The 17,379-nt window shown below is 42.3% G+C and overlaps 1 protein-coding gene across 1 annotated transcript in view; it reads left to right on the top strand.

Annotated features, from left to right (window-relative positions):
- Positions 1-165: 165 nt before the first annotated feature.
- LOC137410970 (fermitin family homolog 2-like) overlaps positions 166-17,379 on the top strand; it is a 55,634-nt gene continuing 38,420 nt past the window's right edge. The window contains exons 1-6 of the mRNA XM_068096428.2: positions 166-348; positions 1,047-1,289; positions 7,744-7,977; positions 8,213-8,332; positions 14,436-14,646; positions 14,863-14,965. Of these exons, the coding sequence (XP_067952529.2) occupies positions 1,139-1,289; positions 7,744-7,977; positions 8,213-8,332; positions 14,436-14,646; positions 14,863-14,965 (819 nt within the window). The 5' untranslated portion in view covers positions 166-348; positions 1,047-1,138. The remainder of the gene's footprint in view (positions 349-1,046; positions 1,290-7,743; positions 7,978-8,212; positions 8,333-14,435; positions 14,647-14,862; positions 14,966-17,379) is intronic.

Genomic DNA, 17,379 nt, shown 5'->3' with positions numbered 1-17,379 from the left:
CCACGCCCGCTAGAGCATGCCGCCTCTCCATGCTCGGCGACAGTTAAGCCACGCCCGCTAGAGCATGTCACTCTCGAGGGCGGGGCGACAGTTAAGCCACGCCCGCTAGAGCATGCCGCCTCTCCATGCTCGGCGACAGTTAAGCCACGCCCGCTAGTGCATGTCACTCTCGAGGGCGGGGCGACAGTTAAGCCACACCCGCTAGAGAATGCCGCTTTCTCGCACTATTTGAGGAAGTCGCCCGGGCGAGTGCGGAATTTGTACTCGTCCATTTGTGGAGCTGGAAGACTGAAATCAAACTTTCTTGAAGCGGTTTGTGTACCGATTATTTCCTCCACTGGGTGGACGGTGAGCAAGATGCGGTTTTACGGACTTTTGTCAAGTTTTCGTGCTATTTAACTTGTATATAGCGGGAAAGTATAGCTGTTTGGGAGGGGACTAACAACGTTTACCTTTGTACACCTTTATTGTGAACGATAGTTTACCATTTCACCGCTACAACTTTACGCAGGTAGGATTTTCCGTCTGTGCATACACACTCGAGGATCAGGTAGTTTAAAAATGTCGAGGGGAGTGACCAGGTGGAGTCGGGTGTTGAGGGAGGGTGATCCACCTGTTCTTCAATTGAAAGTCGAGAAAGATACCTGTCCAGTGCCATCGGCCTGTAGTGTAATGGTGCTTCGCAGGATGAGTGCGTCGTTCTTCTGTTAAACAGGTGTGCCACCTGCCAAGATTAAGTGCTGGGTGTTAAAAGATCCCACGGTATCGATCCACAAGGGTAGGTGAGTTATCTCCTGCACCCTGAACAAATTACAAAATTATCGCCCAACTGCAGGTAGCAAATGTTCTAGTCGTCTTGGGTATACCTTGACACGAGGTGGCCCTGCTTGCTGCAGGTGTGATTGCTGTGCTCACATTGGCTCCCACACTGTAAACAAATTCCTGCTCCCAGGTGTACGTGCATGTCACCCATGAACGGCCACCAAAAGGGTTTATTCATACTGTAGCATTAATTCACCTGTCTGCGTGGTGCTGTGTGTGAACAGGTTTCAGTGAAAGGAAAAACAACAGAGTGCAACTCAAGACCAGGACGTATACAGGTGTGATCTGTGTGCTTGACCAGAGGACACCTGCCTCTATGGATGGCATTCGCACCGCGGACGGGGAGCTGGCGGATGGTCGTTGGGAGCTGGCGGTGACTGTTTGGGACACGAAGAAGGATGTGCCCGTCCGAGTGTCCGGGGACATGCACATCGGAGGGGTTCTGCTTCAGCTGGTGGAAACCATCAGTAAGTGATGCTTGTGTTTGTAGGAACCCTTATCCCTGTTGCCATTTCCTTCTCGGTGGCTGCTCCATCGTACGATGGACGGGAGGACCACATGTGCCCGTTTTGACGGTGTTCCACCTTGCGGTAAACCAGACGCCCATGTAGACAAGTATTCGGTCATTGGAATCATTGGAGTCACTCAAACCATCAGGACTGGCACAAAACCAGGGATCTTCCGTGCAGACATCCAATCAAATCAAAGCCTCACTTTCTTTGTGGAAAACGCATTTGCCATTACCTAAAAATCAAGTAGGTACGTAGCAGCAGTAGACCCCACTATTATTCCCACCTCCTTGTGGGGTCACCTGGGGAACGTTTTCAACCCAAGTCTTTCATGAAACGTCTGGCGTTTGACTGGAGGTGATCCGGGCAGGAATTTGTAAATTGTGCCTTGCCTACTTTGTAATTTTGTAACTTGCCTACTCACAAAGTACACCTTGAGGTCTTTGACGCCTACCAACTAATGCCACCGCACGGGATACCCGGTTTACCATCCGTCTGAGGGACTCAGCACTTTGTGATGCAACGCCCTGCCTGGGACCCATCGCTCGCACATTTTGCATTTGGCCTTGGAATTCTGAGGAATCGAACCTCGACTAGACAATTCAAAGGTAAATGTGCTACCTGATGCAGTGCCCCTGTAGGTTAGAGCAGGAATTTGACCAGGGTGCTGGCAATAGCTCACCTACACGACTTCTTCTAAACGCAAGAAGGAAAGGGAGGTGACAGAAAAGGGGAGAGTTTGTCGCCCTGGGCCTTGATGGGTGCAAATGGTGAGGACATCAGAAGGAAGCAGCTGGTTCAAGAATTTAGCGGCTTGTGGAAAGAAAGAAAGAATAAATGCACTTTTGTGGGTTCTGCATCTTTTAAGGGGACCCACGATAACGGTGGGTGATAGTTTTTCTTGGCTCCGTTATATGGAGTGTGTCATGTGTGAACAAGAAACTGAAAAACTCAACATGGTAACGTCAATTCAAAAGGAAACTGATATGGCCTATAGGTTTTGAAATTCCTTCCACCATCATTCATTTGTGTGTGTGTGTGTGTGTGTGTGTGTGTGTGTGTGTGTGTGTGTGTGTGTGTGTGTGTGTGTGTGTGTACGTGTGTGTGTGTGTACGTGTGTGTGGGTGTACGTGTGTGTGGGTGTACGTGTGTGTGTGTGTGGGTGTACGTGTGTGTGTGGGTGGGTGTACGTATGTGTGTGGGTGGGTGTACGTATGTGTGTGTGTGTGTGTGTGTGTGGGTGTGGGTGGGTGTACGTATGTGTGTGTGTGGGTGGGTGGATGTATGTGTGTGTGGGTGTACGTACGTATGTGTGTGTGTGTGTGTGTGTGTGTACGTATTGTGTGTGTGGGTGTACGTATGTGTGTGTGTGGGTGTGTGTATGTGTGTGTGGGTGGGTGTACGTATGTGTGTGTGGGTGGGTGTACGTATGTGTGCGTGCATGGGTGTACGTATGTGGGTGTACGTGTGTGCGTGCGTGGGTGTACGTCTGTGTGTATTTTGAATGAGGCATCAAATCGCCATGATTTTGACGAGTCTGATATTATCTCAACATTGTCGCATCAGCAGCCTTTGCGTTCATGGAACACCTCTTTGCCTTTGGCCCGTATTCTGAGTGTGTCGCTCGTTTGTTTCTCTGGTTTGTTCTTCCCCTTTGTTTGCCTCTCCTACGGAGGGCATGTCTCGCGATAAGTTTGAATCGTTGGGGATGATTGATCCAAACTGCCTCCGCCATGATGGATTTGTGAACACAGTGTCATTTACAAACGTCTTTTTGAACCAGAAAGTTGGAATGATTTTTCCTCCCACTCACACGCACATTCGTTTCATCTCAAAAACCCTTATTCGTAGCGACTGCAACTTTGGTTTACATTATGGGCCCAACCCTCGAACTCGGAGTGTTCCGTCCTGTCCTCTCCTTCTCTCCTCTCTCTTTCTCTTTCTCTCTACTTTCCTGTTCATTCATTCCCTTGGTTATTGTCAATGTAGCATCATTGCCTTTTTACCGTTTCTCATCTCTGACATGAGCCTTGATGTTGTATAGAAATAATTATTTGGACACTTGTCTAAGTAAGCCTGGTGTTGGCTTAGCGGTTCGGGTGCCGGCTTGGGATCCTAGGATCCCGGGTTCAAAATCCCGGTCGATCGCTGAATTAACGCCAGCTCACTGGTAATTCCCTGTGTGTCGCAAGAGGTGACCAACAGGGTTGGCGGCAGGAAGGGCATCCGCCCACAAAACATTGCTTCAAAAAGGGACCACGGTGCCCCAAAAAAGGCCAACTATGCTCTGAGGGGAAAAATGGCCTCTAAAGGTGGTTCACATTTGTCTAAGTAAGACAATTTCCTTGGTTTTGTCATGAGCTCACTGTTTGAGTATTTATAAAAATTTCATCAAATCCCCTTCTCCTTGGGATGAAGCACCTGCTTTGTTAACAATTTTGGGGTCTATCACCGAGCGTAACGGGAGTCGAGCACCATTTCCAAAGCAGGTGAAAGATTTGATTTGTTGCAAATGCCAGCTGACCTTTGACCTCTATCAATGACCTGCTTCCTTTTTGATAACCTGCACATATTGCATTCATATAATGATGTGGAGTCGGGTTGGACAGAATTGCAGCAGACTTGTCAACGGTCGTCATGGATGTTCTGTCGCCAATGCTGACGTGTGCGTGATCTCCGATCTCCGCACCCAAGACACGAACCCCTATGTGACAATTGAACAAGCTTTCATTTTAAGCACCGGTCTAATACACATGCTTTGACCTTAAATCCTCATCCGTATGATAATCGGTGCAAAATACAATAATTTTTATATTGAGTATTACTACAACATTGAGAAGTACCAGAAAGCACAGTAAAGCAGTCTCTCACTTGTGTTACCCAAGTAATTATGACATCAGATTCGTTTGACCAATCGATGGAAAGGGAACCCAACAGGTGGTAGCTTCATCCAAATTGAATTTGCCAATCCCAAGGTGTCTCTGAAAGAGATACCAGATTATCGAGTATCAAGGCCAAAAAGATTTAGTTTTTTTTGTTTTTTTTTGGATGAAATGACGGATACAACTATAGAGACGAGATTATAATGAAAGATATGAAAATAATACAGCGCTAAAGTGGAGGTGGAATCTAAAGAACCACAACATAGCGATTGTTGGTCTGTGGAATGGCTGCTCGTTCAACCAGCAAAGCAGATTAGCTGGGAATTTATTTTATTTTATTTTTATTTTTTGCAGACTTCCGTTTGGTGACCATCTTCCTCATTTTGTCGTGGTTTTCTCATGTTACTTTCTCTAACACAAATATAAAGTTTCTCATTTGTTCCATTTACGAAATGCTCGTGGGCTGCTGTTGAATCAGAGATGAGTAATGAGAAATGCAGTAGATGTGAAATTGATAGATTAAATTTGCCGACAGTACGATTGTTGGTCTGATCATGATCCCTGTAAATGAAGATTCATGGAATTATTTATCACTTTATTCATAAAACGCACGAAAGTTCCCATTCATCTGCTTATCCAAACTAAAATACCACTTGCGTATTCTACAAATAGCAACCATTGAAACCTCACAGCTCAATCAACATCCTACTATGTTAAGGGAATTCTGTGTATGTATGTCTGAAAATTATAGAAAAAAAACTAGGCTGGGTCGATTTCCGCCAACTTTTGCATATGTGTTGGTAGTACCCAGAGACGGGGCATGGGCACCTCTGCCCAACCCCCCCCCCCCCCCCACACCCCACCTACTTATGATTTCCCCCTGTACACGTGCCACAATGCAAGTGGTTTATTGACCCCTGCTGCAAACGGGGGATTATTAGCCACAGCACAAAATATATTTGCCCCACCTCCACCACTATCCCAGAACCCACCCACCTCCCTCCCCCCCTTCCCCCAGGCCACTCCCCAAGGGAGTGGGTGTTTCTAACAGATATAAATAATTAAATGTAGACAGAGGCAGGACAATTGTCTTCTTTTTTTTTTACACCAATGAAACGTCATCTCAATCTACTTCGTGAAGTAGTTTTCTGAAAAGCAAGTTTCTTCGACGCCTTTCTCTTTTCTATTGAACCATCTTCCTGCGGCTTGAAGCAGGCAGAGCACTGCCACCCGTCCACCCCATCTCTGCCATTGATTTTTATTACCCCCATTCACCCAACCCTCATACATTTGAAGGTTACTGTCTTTCCTCCCCTCATTTCCTGTTCATTCGTTCCCTTGCTTGTTGGATTTTTTTTTTTTTTTTTTAACCCTCACATCGCTCCTCCATGATCCTCGTTCATGTGTATAAAATAACCCACAATGCATTGCTATAGTAAACGGTAACTATAGCAGTTGACAAGTGATCACTGAACCAGATTCTACGTCCGTCTGTTATTGTTTTTTTTAGTTACCATGATTTCCGATAACTTGTGAACCACTGAAGGAATTTCAACCAAACTTGCACAAGTATGGAGTGTACTATGAAGATGAACCGATTAGGTTTTAGGTTCAAAAGGTTGGAAGGTCATGTGCCCTTTGAAAATCATTTCGCAGACCATAACTCGAGTTAGAAGCAACAACGTTCCCTCCACCACACACACATATATATGTATGTATATATCTCTATCTTGTTACGTTTAACATTGATTTGCATGAAACCACAAATTTTATCAAATGTGCAATGGAACACCAATGTTCATTTGGACTAGTCGGTCCGCGTCAGCGGAAAATTAAGGACGATTAATTTTCCCAACTGAATGTTGACAGATGTATATGCTAAGATGTATATGCTAACCGCCCTGGGAAAGGTTGTTTTTTTGTTCAAAATATATCTAATGTGCTGCCTTTGACTTTCCAAAGCTGCAGATGTTATAACAACTAGTCATTCTGGCAGAAGTTTGGGGTGTGGGATTTTGAAACGAGAACACAAGAGGCTCTTCCCCTTTTGAAAGTGTCATTGCTTTTGACGTTATTTAACTGTTTTGACAATTTTCCTGCGGGTTAATCGAGCAGTGTATCTACATAGTGGATCGTAAGCGATTGGCAACCTGCAAAGAATTCCCAAATGTTTAGCCATTTTGAAGACATGAAACTTTGACAGATTCCATCTCCACCGCTCTGCTCCTCCTCCCCCACTTCTGACTGTTTGCTTCCCCTTTATCAGCTTTCCACAGAAGGCGTTCGCAGGAAGGGTGTGAGTATATGGGCATGTTCACGAGAAACAAACTTCTTGTCACTTTGACCCTATTTCCTGTTTTTTTTTTGTTTTTTTTACCCTCGCCAGTTACCAGGGTATTGCATTTGGGTCCGTGTGTCTGTTTGTTTGTCCGCACAGAATAAACATGATTTTCTCTGCAACCGTTGGTCTGATTGACAGGAAATTTTCACCATATGTGCAGCAACTCCTGAAGATTTTTAAAATGATAATTGTGACGTCATAGGTCACGTGGTACGGGTGCCATCTTGGAAAAAAACCGAAAAACTTTGCCCCTCCATATCTCAAAGCGCTGCGTAGCAAAAAATTGAGACATGGCTCATTGTAAAGAACTCTCCATGTGGAGTAAAATATGTTAATGATGATGTCATAGGTGCCTCCATTATGACGTCATAATTCGACAAGTACAAAACTTCATCCGATCAAGATGAAATTTGTTGAGCGTCATCTAGGGATAAATTGGTGGAGAAAAAAACAAGATTACGTCATAGGTCACGTGGTACAGGCGCCATCTTGGAAAAACCGAAAAACTTTGCACCTCCTTATCTCCAAAAGCGCTGCATAGAAAAAATTGAGACATGGCTCATTGTAAAGTACAAAAAAAATTGAGACATGGCTTGCTCTTGTTTTTCATAGTGTCATGCTCCAGCCGAGCTATAAATTTCCTGGTGAGCTTTTTGGGATTTCGTTTCCCAGAAAGTCCACAAGCACCAGGACATTGTCCTTTCCCCTTTCCTCTTCCTCCTTCTTCTCCCCTCCACCTCTCAACCACCAATGGAACATTTATCTGCAACATGAGATGAAACTTGTTATTGCATGCTGCAATAACTTTCATTCATTAATTTAGTGTGTGGCACATGGCTGCTGGTTTGCATCATTTTTTGGGGTTTTGGCTGTGCGACTGATGGAGTGTGCTCCCTATAGGTTGGAGGAAGGAAGTTGCAATTTAGGATTCCGGCAGTAGTTCGCCTACTCTACATGAACGACACCATGGGATCTTTAACGTCCACTCACTAATGCCGGCAGTTCAAACTCTCGTGCCCATCTCAAGTCCATCCGAGGGATGAAACACACCAGGATAACAGTTTATTTTTGGGTCAGGATTCAAACCCAGGCTAGACAGCTTCGAGGCGAGTGAGTGTACTCGTCAAACGTTTTCGCAGATATAACCAATCCTCACATATGTCATCTTCATTCTCCTTATCCTTTGCAGATGAGAAAAAGGATTGGTCTGATTACGCTCTGTGGTGGGACCAGCGCAAACTTTGGCTGCTCAAGAGTCATTGGACCCTAGACAAGTATGGCGTACAGGCTGATGCAGGCCTCCTTTTCTCTCCACAACATAAGCTTCTGCGAGTGCAGCTACCCAACATGGAGGTCGTGCGTGTCTCGGTCAGCTTCTCCGACGCTGTCTTTCGCGCCGTGGCTGACATATGCCGGACGTGCAGTGAGTTTTTTTTACCTCCTCTTCTTAAATGCCTTTGTTTTAATGTTAAAATTTACAAACATTTTGATTTTCAATGGTATTGAATTTTTTATGGCAACTTTGTATGGGTTCATCTTCACATATCCACAACCCCTCATGCTTAGGGGTCTTTATAGCAAGACAAATAATAGCGCAGGGGAACGTGAGCTGGTACATATTGGAGAAATGCAACTGCCTTTGAAATCCTTCCCATCAGATATACGTCGCTCAGAAGAACTCTCCCTTTTGCGAAAGGTGCAAGATCCCGGCAAGAAGAAGAAGAAAAAGGAGGAGGATGAACTACCTATCAATGATCCAATTATATCGGTTAGCCAAGGTAAGATTTGTTTCTGGCATACTGACTGAATGAAGAGAAATCATTACTTATGAAACTATAACAGCACTCGGTTGAGCTCAGACCTCCACTTGGCTGAACAGTTTACATTTTGTATCCCACTGATAGGCCGGATGTAGATCTGGAGCTGGACCAAAATCTAATCAGCTTGTTCTTGTCGCCTAACCAACTCATACACCTAGTTTCGTCCGAATCCATGCACAAACTTTTGAAATATCATGCAATATATCGTTTTTGGCCCCATCTCTCAATGGCGAAGAATCACTTAAAAGCATTAAAAAATTCTCTTATCCTGAACCGGATTCGAATCTTCACCAAAATTGAATCATTTCCTCCTTCGATACACCCAACACTTACACCAAGTTTTGTCCGAATCCATCCTCAACTTTTTGAGATATCATGCTATGCAGTATGTAGTTTTTGACCCTATCTCTCAATGGTGAAGAATCTCTTTTAAAAAATTATAGTATTCGGATCTGTATCAGATCTTCACCAAAATCTAACATTTTGTCCTTGTCACACACCCAACCTGTCCACCAAATTTCGAATGAATCTGTCCCAAACTTTTCGAGATATCCTGTTTCAGACAGACAGACAAACATGGGTGAAAACGTAACCTCTGCCCACCTTCGGTTGCGGAGGTAATGCAGGGAAAGTACAATGGGAAATAAAAAATGAAATAAAGGAATGAAATTCAATGGGAATGGAATGAAATAAAAGGAAAGCTAAAAGTGTTATATTTGCACAGTGGTGACAAAGATGATGATGTTTGTTTAAAAATAAGGAATGTTTATAAATAAATTGTAAATAAATTATATATTAATCAAAAAAATTGTTTTAAATAATTTAAAAAATTATTTATTTATTTTAAATTAACTTTTAAAATTAATTATTTTAAAAAAGAATTATTATTTTTTGATATTTTACAATTATATATATATATATATATATATATATATATATATATAAAAGTTTATAAATAAATAATTTAAATAAAGAATGTTTTTGAAAAAAAATAAAAATTAAAAAGATGTTTATTTTATTGACAAAGATGGTTGTTCACAGGTATGTGATTTTTGAACACCAGGGAGCATGAATTTGTTCAATGTAGGAGATGCAGCGAAGATGGTAACCACACCCTGACATTGCAAGCAGTGTAGTAATGTAGTGTCGAGTAAGATCCAAGAAGACCAGGCCACTTGCTATCCGCAGTTTAGGCAGGAAATGGTAATTCGTGCCAGCGATAACTCGCCAGCTCCTCATTGAAAGACACAGTGGGATATTTAACGTTCACTAACTAATGCTAGTAGATTGGGCTCAACGTCTACCTGAGGGACGACACACCTGCTTGGAAAGCCCCTGATTCGACAGTTTATAATCGGGTTCAGAATTGACCGTCGGGAACCGAACCCAGACAAGACAGCTGAAAATCGACGTGCTATCGCTGCACCACCCTGTTAGACACTTTCAGAGTGCGGAAGGTTGGTGGTTAAGCGATACCAAAGGTCACAAATCCCCTTCATGTACAGTGGAGACACATTCCTTCAGAACCAAAAAGAACCGGTTGCATCACATGTACAGTACGTTGATTTGTCGATTGTACATTGATCTAGCCATTTAATGAGTTCCATGAAAGGAACTTCAACACAGGAGGAGGCCTTTAGGCCCAAAAAGCCTGTGCTATATTTGCCAACCTATGGTTGTTAATCTGTGCTATATCTTTTTTTTTTTTGTGTGTATACAAGATCGAGGCTCGTGTAAGAGCTAACATTAATCACAAAAAAAAACGGACACACTAAACGTACAATAAAGGGAGCGGGAGACAAGATGGGGAGAGAGAGGGAAGCACACAAGTACAACAGCAGAGAACAGGGACGTCAGGAGATCTGTGGGAGGGAGAGTGCTTGGGGGGAGGTGGCACGGGAAGGGGGGTGGGTAGGAGAGGTATAAAACACATGGACACTGCTCGGACTTCCAGGAAAAAAGTGTGGATCTGGGGTGAATTAACGGGGGTAGAAAAGATCAAGGTTTTGGATGGGGGAAGATAAGAGATGGTGGTGAACAGCTGTTTAAAAGACCTGGAGGGAGGAGTGGGATTGAAGGGAGATGTTAAAATTCCATGTCAAGCAAGGAAGCATCACATACTAATTTTATTCATCATTATACAGTAGTATCAATATAAGTATTTGGTTATGATTCAGCCGGGGCTCGAACCACCGACCTTCCAGACTCTAATGCTCTAACGCTCTAACCATTGCACCACCGATTATGGTTGATGTATTGTAAATGTGAATGTCTTCCCTTTGAGCCATAATCGCTGTTGAAAATGAACTCCAGGGTGTGTTTTCCTAATGTGAAACCTCATCATGGTTTACTCGCAGTGTGCGTAAAATGGCCAAGTTTGGTGAAGTTATTATTCGGTTTTAAAGTTTACATTTATTTATTTTAATGGTCAATGCAAAATGTGCTTTCACCGGGTCTGTTAGTTCTGCTACACTGTGTGGCTCTAATACTAATACAAACACTGGCAGTATTATTACCCCCGCCACTGAAAGTTGGTATGATATAATATAGTTTCAAAAAGTTGTGGACGGATTCGAACGAAACTAGGTGGATGAATTGGTTAGGTGACTAGAACAAGCCGATTCGATTTTGGTTCAGGCCCGGATCCAGATCCAGCCTATCAGTGGGATACCTAATGTAAACTATTCAGCCAGGTGGAGGTATGCACTTTGCCAAGTGCCGTTCTAGTTAAATCAGTATTAGTAGTCAGATGAAGTGTTTTTCATTTAACAGTGTGCAAAAAATATTGTCGTGTGACTACCCTGTGTGAGGGAGTCTGTGACGGTTGCATAATCCTGTAAAGCTTGAACAAGGAGATGAGGAAACCATGCATTTGCACCATCATTGCCGTTTATTTTTGCTGTATTCTAAAGTCTAAGTAACCCAATCTTGATTGGATGACCGTGTGTGCGTGCGTGCGTCTCTGGGGGAGTAATTGGCGATACGAGACCGCTGGAGAACTCGCGAGACATCGAGCGGGAACGTTCGGCACACGCGGCGATTCCGCGTTGTGATGTAGATTCAGTAAATTAATTGAGCCGCACAGAAGTTGGTTACACGAGAGGGCACTTCTGCGGTTCAAATCCACAGTGAATAGGTTTTCAAAAAAAAAACATTTAATAAATTGTGAGGATTGAGACCCAGCAAGGGATCAATGAATTAAAGAGAATGTGGAAATCTGCTGGCATGCTTAACTACACAGAAGCGCTTTCCACGTCTAAACGTTAAGCTAAACCCACATCACATGCAGACCTGTTCAAAGACATAGGACACAAAATAATAAGAGAATGGATGAGGTAGAGGATTTAATGATCTTCCCTTTCATGGGACATTGGAAGTCCCAACGTAGGCACTCCGGTCAGGCTCTGAACTTGTGCGGTACTTTCCTGCCTCCGGCTCTTCTCCTTCAGGTGCTCGTCACAGAAGAATCCCTCCTCTCGACTTTGAGTGCGGCTGTCATGTTGAATCACTTTCCTCGCTCCTCTCCTTGTTTTACCGTGGCTGGCTTGCACGGCCACCACTGCCTCGTGAGAGGCTTTCCCCTCCCCACACCATGAGTGCCACACACGTGCTCTGACGGTGATGAAGTCACTTTAATGTTGCCACCATGTCTTGAGAGCCGTAGGATTCACATACGTCACATGTGGAGACACCGTGTGGACGGAAAGTGTGTAGCTCACATATGTGGAATGATCATATTTACATGGTTACGTGGGGTGGAGTGGGGTGGAGTGGGCTGGGTGGCAGAAAATGAGAATGGGGAACGATTGAGTGTTAATTACAGAAGGAAAAGAGGCAGACATGGGGGCTGTGATGACAAGTAGCTTCCTATACACCTGATCATGGTCATTGCTACCTGGGGTTACATATCACCTATTCAAATATTCATTATGAAATAACTAATTAATAATATTTTACCCCTGTTGCATGTTACCTCCACAAACCCCGGTTACAGTGCCCCTCAGAGTCTTGAGAGGGAACGCGGCAGAAAGATTTGTTATTTTGAGTGTTCTAATAAACCATGGTAAAAGCACACCAATGCAATTGTGTAGAACAAAATAAGTAATTGTATTAAGAACTCTCACATACACAATAGTAACACTCTTAAATAAAGTACCATGACAATATCACTTGCATCAAATGAACAATACATATGATGGTACCGTCATTCCCCAATGCTCTCAAAGCAATAAACTCACGATGCGCCAAACGTGAGTGGAATGTAACACTCCCAAAGTTCATGCACGAATCCCCACACTGGGTGAAGGTTGAAGTCATGCAGAACGGCAAGAACAACAGGCAGGTATCGGCGCGGCTGCGGACGAGGAATTACGAGGTGAGAGGTCGGGCAGATGGCGACACGGGGTAACGATCCCCCAAAACGTGAGTGCAATCCACACCTCACGTCCACCAACGATTAAGCCGAAATGGAAACCAACGGCGATCAACACGAAGAGGTCGATATGGGAATCCCAACAACAAAACACGAAGCACCAGGCGGACGGCCTCCTCGAGGAAAAATGGCATATCGACCTGTAATGGAGGCGCTTGCTTTCCCGTCAACAATAGTTCACGCTCGGTACCAAAACCTGAGACGCACGTTTAATTGCAATCGCAATATAGGACGATGTCGCAGGCAATCCCTTTCACGGGATCCTCAATTCATTCACGACCAATATCGAGAAAGCCGCTCGCAGCCTCGATGCGACTCACGGCTGTCTCTTTTTCCCCATCGATCTTTCTTCTCTCTCATCTCTTCTGGTTTCTTTTTCCGCATTTTTCTTTTTCCTCCACAAACATTTCTTTTTACCTTTTACGAACGTCATCTCCATTTCACACAGAAATCTTAACAACAATATTACCTGAAACTAAAAATCCTACAAGTATATAATAACAAAGGCGGAAGTGACTAATCCATAATACCCCTCATTAACCCTTAAATGGTTTTCTTAAGCAGTTGGGTCACTGTCTGTCCGTCAGTCTGTCTGTCTCCAGACGTCAGTCTATGATGAGGAACTACTTTATTTCGATTGAATGTTATATTTTGAACACTACAGCATGAATCAGACTGCTGACCTGCAGTTTAGCAGTACTTTGACTTTGAATATGGTTAATAGTACGGAAACCCATCCCGAGTGCGCATGCGCACAGAGGAGTAACATAAATGTTTTAGTCTGTCTGGCAGTCGAATAAAATTCAAAATCATTCTAAATAGTAAACTTACTGTTTTTAGGGACTTTATAAAAGACACAAACAACATGCATTAATAACTAATTTAAAGTGTTAAATAAGGTGGTGTAAAGAATGCTGCAGCAATGGCGGTAAACTTCCATAAAAAGTTTACAACCTCTAAAACTTTGTTTTTTTTACAACCTTTAAAAACTTTATTTTATTTCAATTGAGGAACACCAAGTGTCAGATCATCATTCCAGTGGAGTACTTGAACACAAATCGCTTTCTTGCCACTTCCAAAAACATTCCATAAACACAATTAGTACTTGGACAAAATATTGCACCGTCTTGACCAATCAAATTTGCCGCTCGCACTCTTAAGCGTTGGGGAATATCAAGATTGATACAAAATGGTGGCTTGTAGAAGGTATAGACCATGCTTGGAAAGACAAAGCAAGGATTTTAAAGACCCTTCCCATGGCATTTTTCTCAAGACCGCATGGGGTAAGGTATTCTATGAACTCTGCAGTTTAAATGTTTTTTTTTTGTTTGTTTTTGTTAAACAATCAAAAACATTTTTTCCCGAAGGATGCAAAGTGAAAATGTGATAATGATCAGATCAAGTAATTACCACTTTATGCAATTGGTGTTTGGGTTTTCCTTTTAATTTTGACACTCGTACACTCTCTAAGCATTCAAGATATACTTTTTCGCATCAGATATCGCTCCTGTTTAAAACGCCTTTAGCATGTCGTATGATCACCGGTTGTTTTATCATCTGTCATGCATTGATTTGTAAAGTGAGAACCTTTTCTTAAATTTTGTTTTTTCTCCCTGTTTCTTTGCGCAGGGGTACAGGGCCTTTATAGCAAGACTGTGGTTCCGGCATATGACCCCAAGGATGGATCACCGCTTTCAGCTACCAAAGTTTGGTTTGGAGATGTGATGCAGGACAACGGCTTTACTACTTTGGCCATCAGCAAGTCGGATACCTCACCGGAAACTCTGGCCCGGTTGTACCGCCCGCTTACCTCACTTGACAAAGCTCGGCTGAATAGAGGGTGTGTAGTCATTTCTCAGTAAACTGTTCCATAAAGAGCCAATCATCGAGAATCTAGATAATCACAACAAAACCTGTTGGAAAGCATGCGGAGGGGGGGATGGCACAGGAAGCACTTTTATACTGGAGGCTTTTATCGTTTTTAAAAGTGGACATGAGTATTCCTGGACATGAAAGGCCTTTTGATTTTCATTTGTAATGTCATATCTTTATGCAGATGGATGGACTCTTCTCGTTCGTTGATGGAGCAGGGTGTGAAAGAGAATGAGATAGTGATGCTGAGATTCAAATACTACACTTTCTTCGATTTGGACGCAAAAGTATGTGGTTCTCTATACTTGGATATTCATTTTATTTTTCACATATTTATATATTTTATTTTTTATATCGAGGTCTGGCCGGGGATGCAACATTGTGTGATTTGTAACTCGATTATACAAGCTGTTTTTTTTTTTTTTTTTTTTTTTTTAAATTAACCCTGTCCATTTGTTCATGAACTCATTTGCAAGTGTAAAAGACATGCACGGCTGGCAGATTTCCACTTTTTCCCCTCAACAGTGCTCATTCTTTTTTTAATTGATAGCTTCAAATAAGTAGTGCACTCACCTTGGAGAGGTCTAATCTGGGCTAGATTATTGTCCCATCTACGAATCCACATCCTGGTGGCAGGGCCTTCACATCACTTGTTGCACCATCCTTCTGAGAGGATGCTAAGGCGGCTGTCCACGATCTTCCACGATTCACCTCTTGATGTTGAATATCCCATGGTTCTTTTTCAATAGAGTAAGCCATTCTGTGATGGTACCTTGGCCAAAATTCAAACTTTGTAACCATCTAAGGGGGGGGGGGGGGGGGAACTGCATCAATGGCCTAACCCTGCTACTCCTTTTGTATAAATCATGCAACCATATAAATTTAGAGGCTGCAAGACTAACCCCCGCTCTTGCAGGGAAAATGGCCTTTAAAATGCCTGTTGTTGTTGTTGTTGTTGTTGTATGCAACCAACATCCAAGTGCTGCACCTGTGAGAAAATTTTTTTTAATTGGTAGAACTTTCCCCCTCTCTTTGGCCTTTCATTTCACGACAAGAGCAACCTGGTTTGTTTGTAAAGGTAACCTCTTTTTCATAAGGGGGGAAAAATTTTTTCAGTTTAAGAACACGAATGCACATAATTGGCTTCATTAAAAATGCTTACCAATAAAAATGAAAATACTGTAAACAATTCCAAAAGTTAGTTCACTCTTGCCACGAGTGTCATTTTATCGAAAACGAACCGTTTGTTTTGCTTCGAACATGCATGATCCCAAAAGCGCGTCATATCCAAAATGTAAATCTTGCGCCGCCGATCAGCGAGGCTAGTCCATGGTACGTAACTAAAAATGACCTTTTATTTTCGATCTAAAATAAAATTAAATTCTAATACAAGGACCGTGATGCCAGGACGTTTAAAATCATGCAATTTAAACACAACGTCTGTCTTCTTAAGATAATATACAGAATACCGTATCATCCTTCAAGTGTAAACTCTGAGCAGTTAAAACGGCAATTACTTCTGGGATCGAGATGCGCTTTGGGTATCACACACAATCGTGTGCGGATTAAAGGAAACACAAGACTTAAAACGAAACAACAGATATATCTACCATATATAACACAATGTCAGTTTGTGTTTTTGTATAGATGTCTGTCTCCCTTCATAAGGACGATTTGAGTCAGGTTTTAAAGGCCAATCTTTTAACAAGAATGTGTGTTCACCACCATCTATTTTTGGGGATAAGCCAAACTTGAAAAACATTTTCCATAAAAGAGTAATTATGTCTCTTCTATTGAAATTGTAGACGGTGACTTACAAACTGAGCCTCAAAGGCAGTGTACAGAAGTGTTTTTAAAAATAACGATAAATACAAGGTGCAGGGAGGTGAATTTCGCTGCACGTGATGTGCAACGTGCGCAGAGTAAAAACGAGTGTTCATTTACATCCGTATAATGTCTAATAGATGACATTATTAGACATTATAATGTCTAATATAAAATTAAAAAAAAGAAGATATAAGATATAAGCATTTATAAAAACCCCCAATAAAAAAGAAGAAGATATAAGCACATCTGACACTAGGCCGAGGCTTCAGATTTTGGCATGCTCACTAGACTGCACCGTTGAATAAACTGTTCCAGCCAGTCATTTTTGATGGACTTTTATACTTGTCATTAAATAATCACTCTCGGTTCCTGATCAAAAAGAATTAATTATTAACATTTAATTATGAAATAATTATGCAAGAAACCATTTTGCACCTGCAAAAACTGCGAATATGTGAAGCACAGGGCCGTGAATGTGGAAGCATTGCATGGTTATGAACTGCGAATACGCGGGGTCCGCAAATATCAAATCCGAGAATGTTGGGGTTTCACAGCACAGTACATGTGTGGAATTATTTAATTATTTCCACTTTTTATTTTATTTTTAGTGTTCACTGGCACAATTAAAGACTTATTTGCATTATGACTATATGCACAGAATAATGAGCATGTAGATAACTGTTACTTGGTTCATCACACCAGCAGTGAAATAAAGATTTTGTTGAGGTATGGTAGCTAGCTGGACATTAAAACAAAAATAGACATATCTAGCTTAAATTACAAAGATGATTTTAGAAATTTTGTTCAAGAAAGTCTGTGAAGCTACCAATTATTATTATTTTTTTAATATTTTTTTCCCCCAATGTTTGTTGAA

This window comes from Myxine glutinosa, chromosome 9, assembly GCF_964187855.1.
Source record: "Myxine glutinosa chromosome 9, kmMyxGlut1.1, whole genome shotgun sequence".
Classification (NCBI taxonomy): Eukaryota; Metazoa; Chordata; class Myxini; order Myxiniformes; family Myxinidae; genus Myxine; species Myxine glutinosa.
This window is presented reverse-complemented; position numbering and strand designations above follow the sequence as displayed.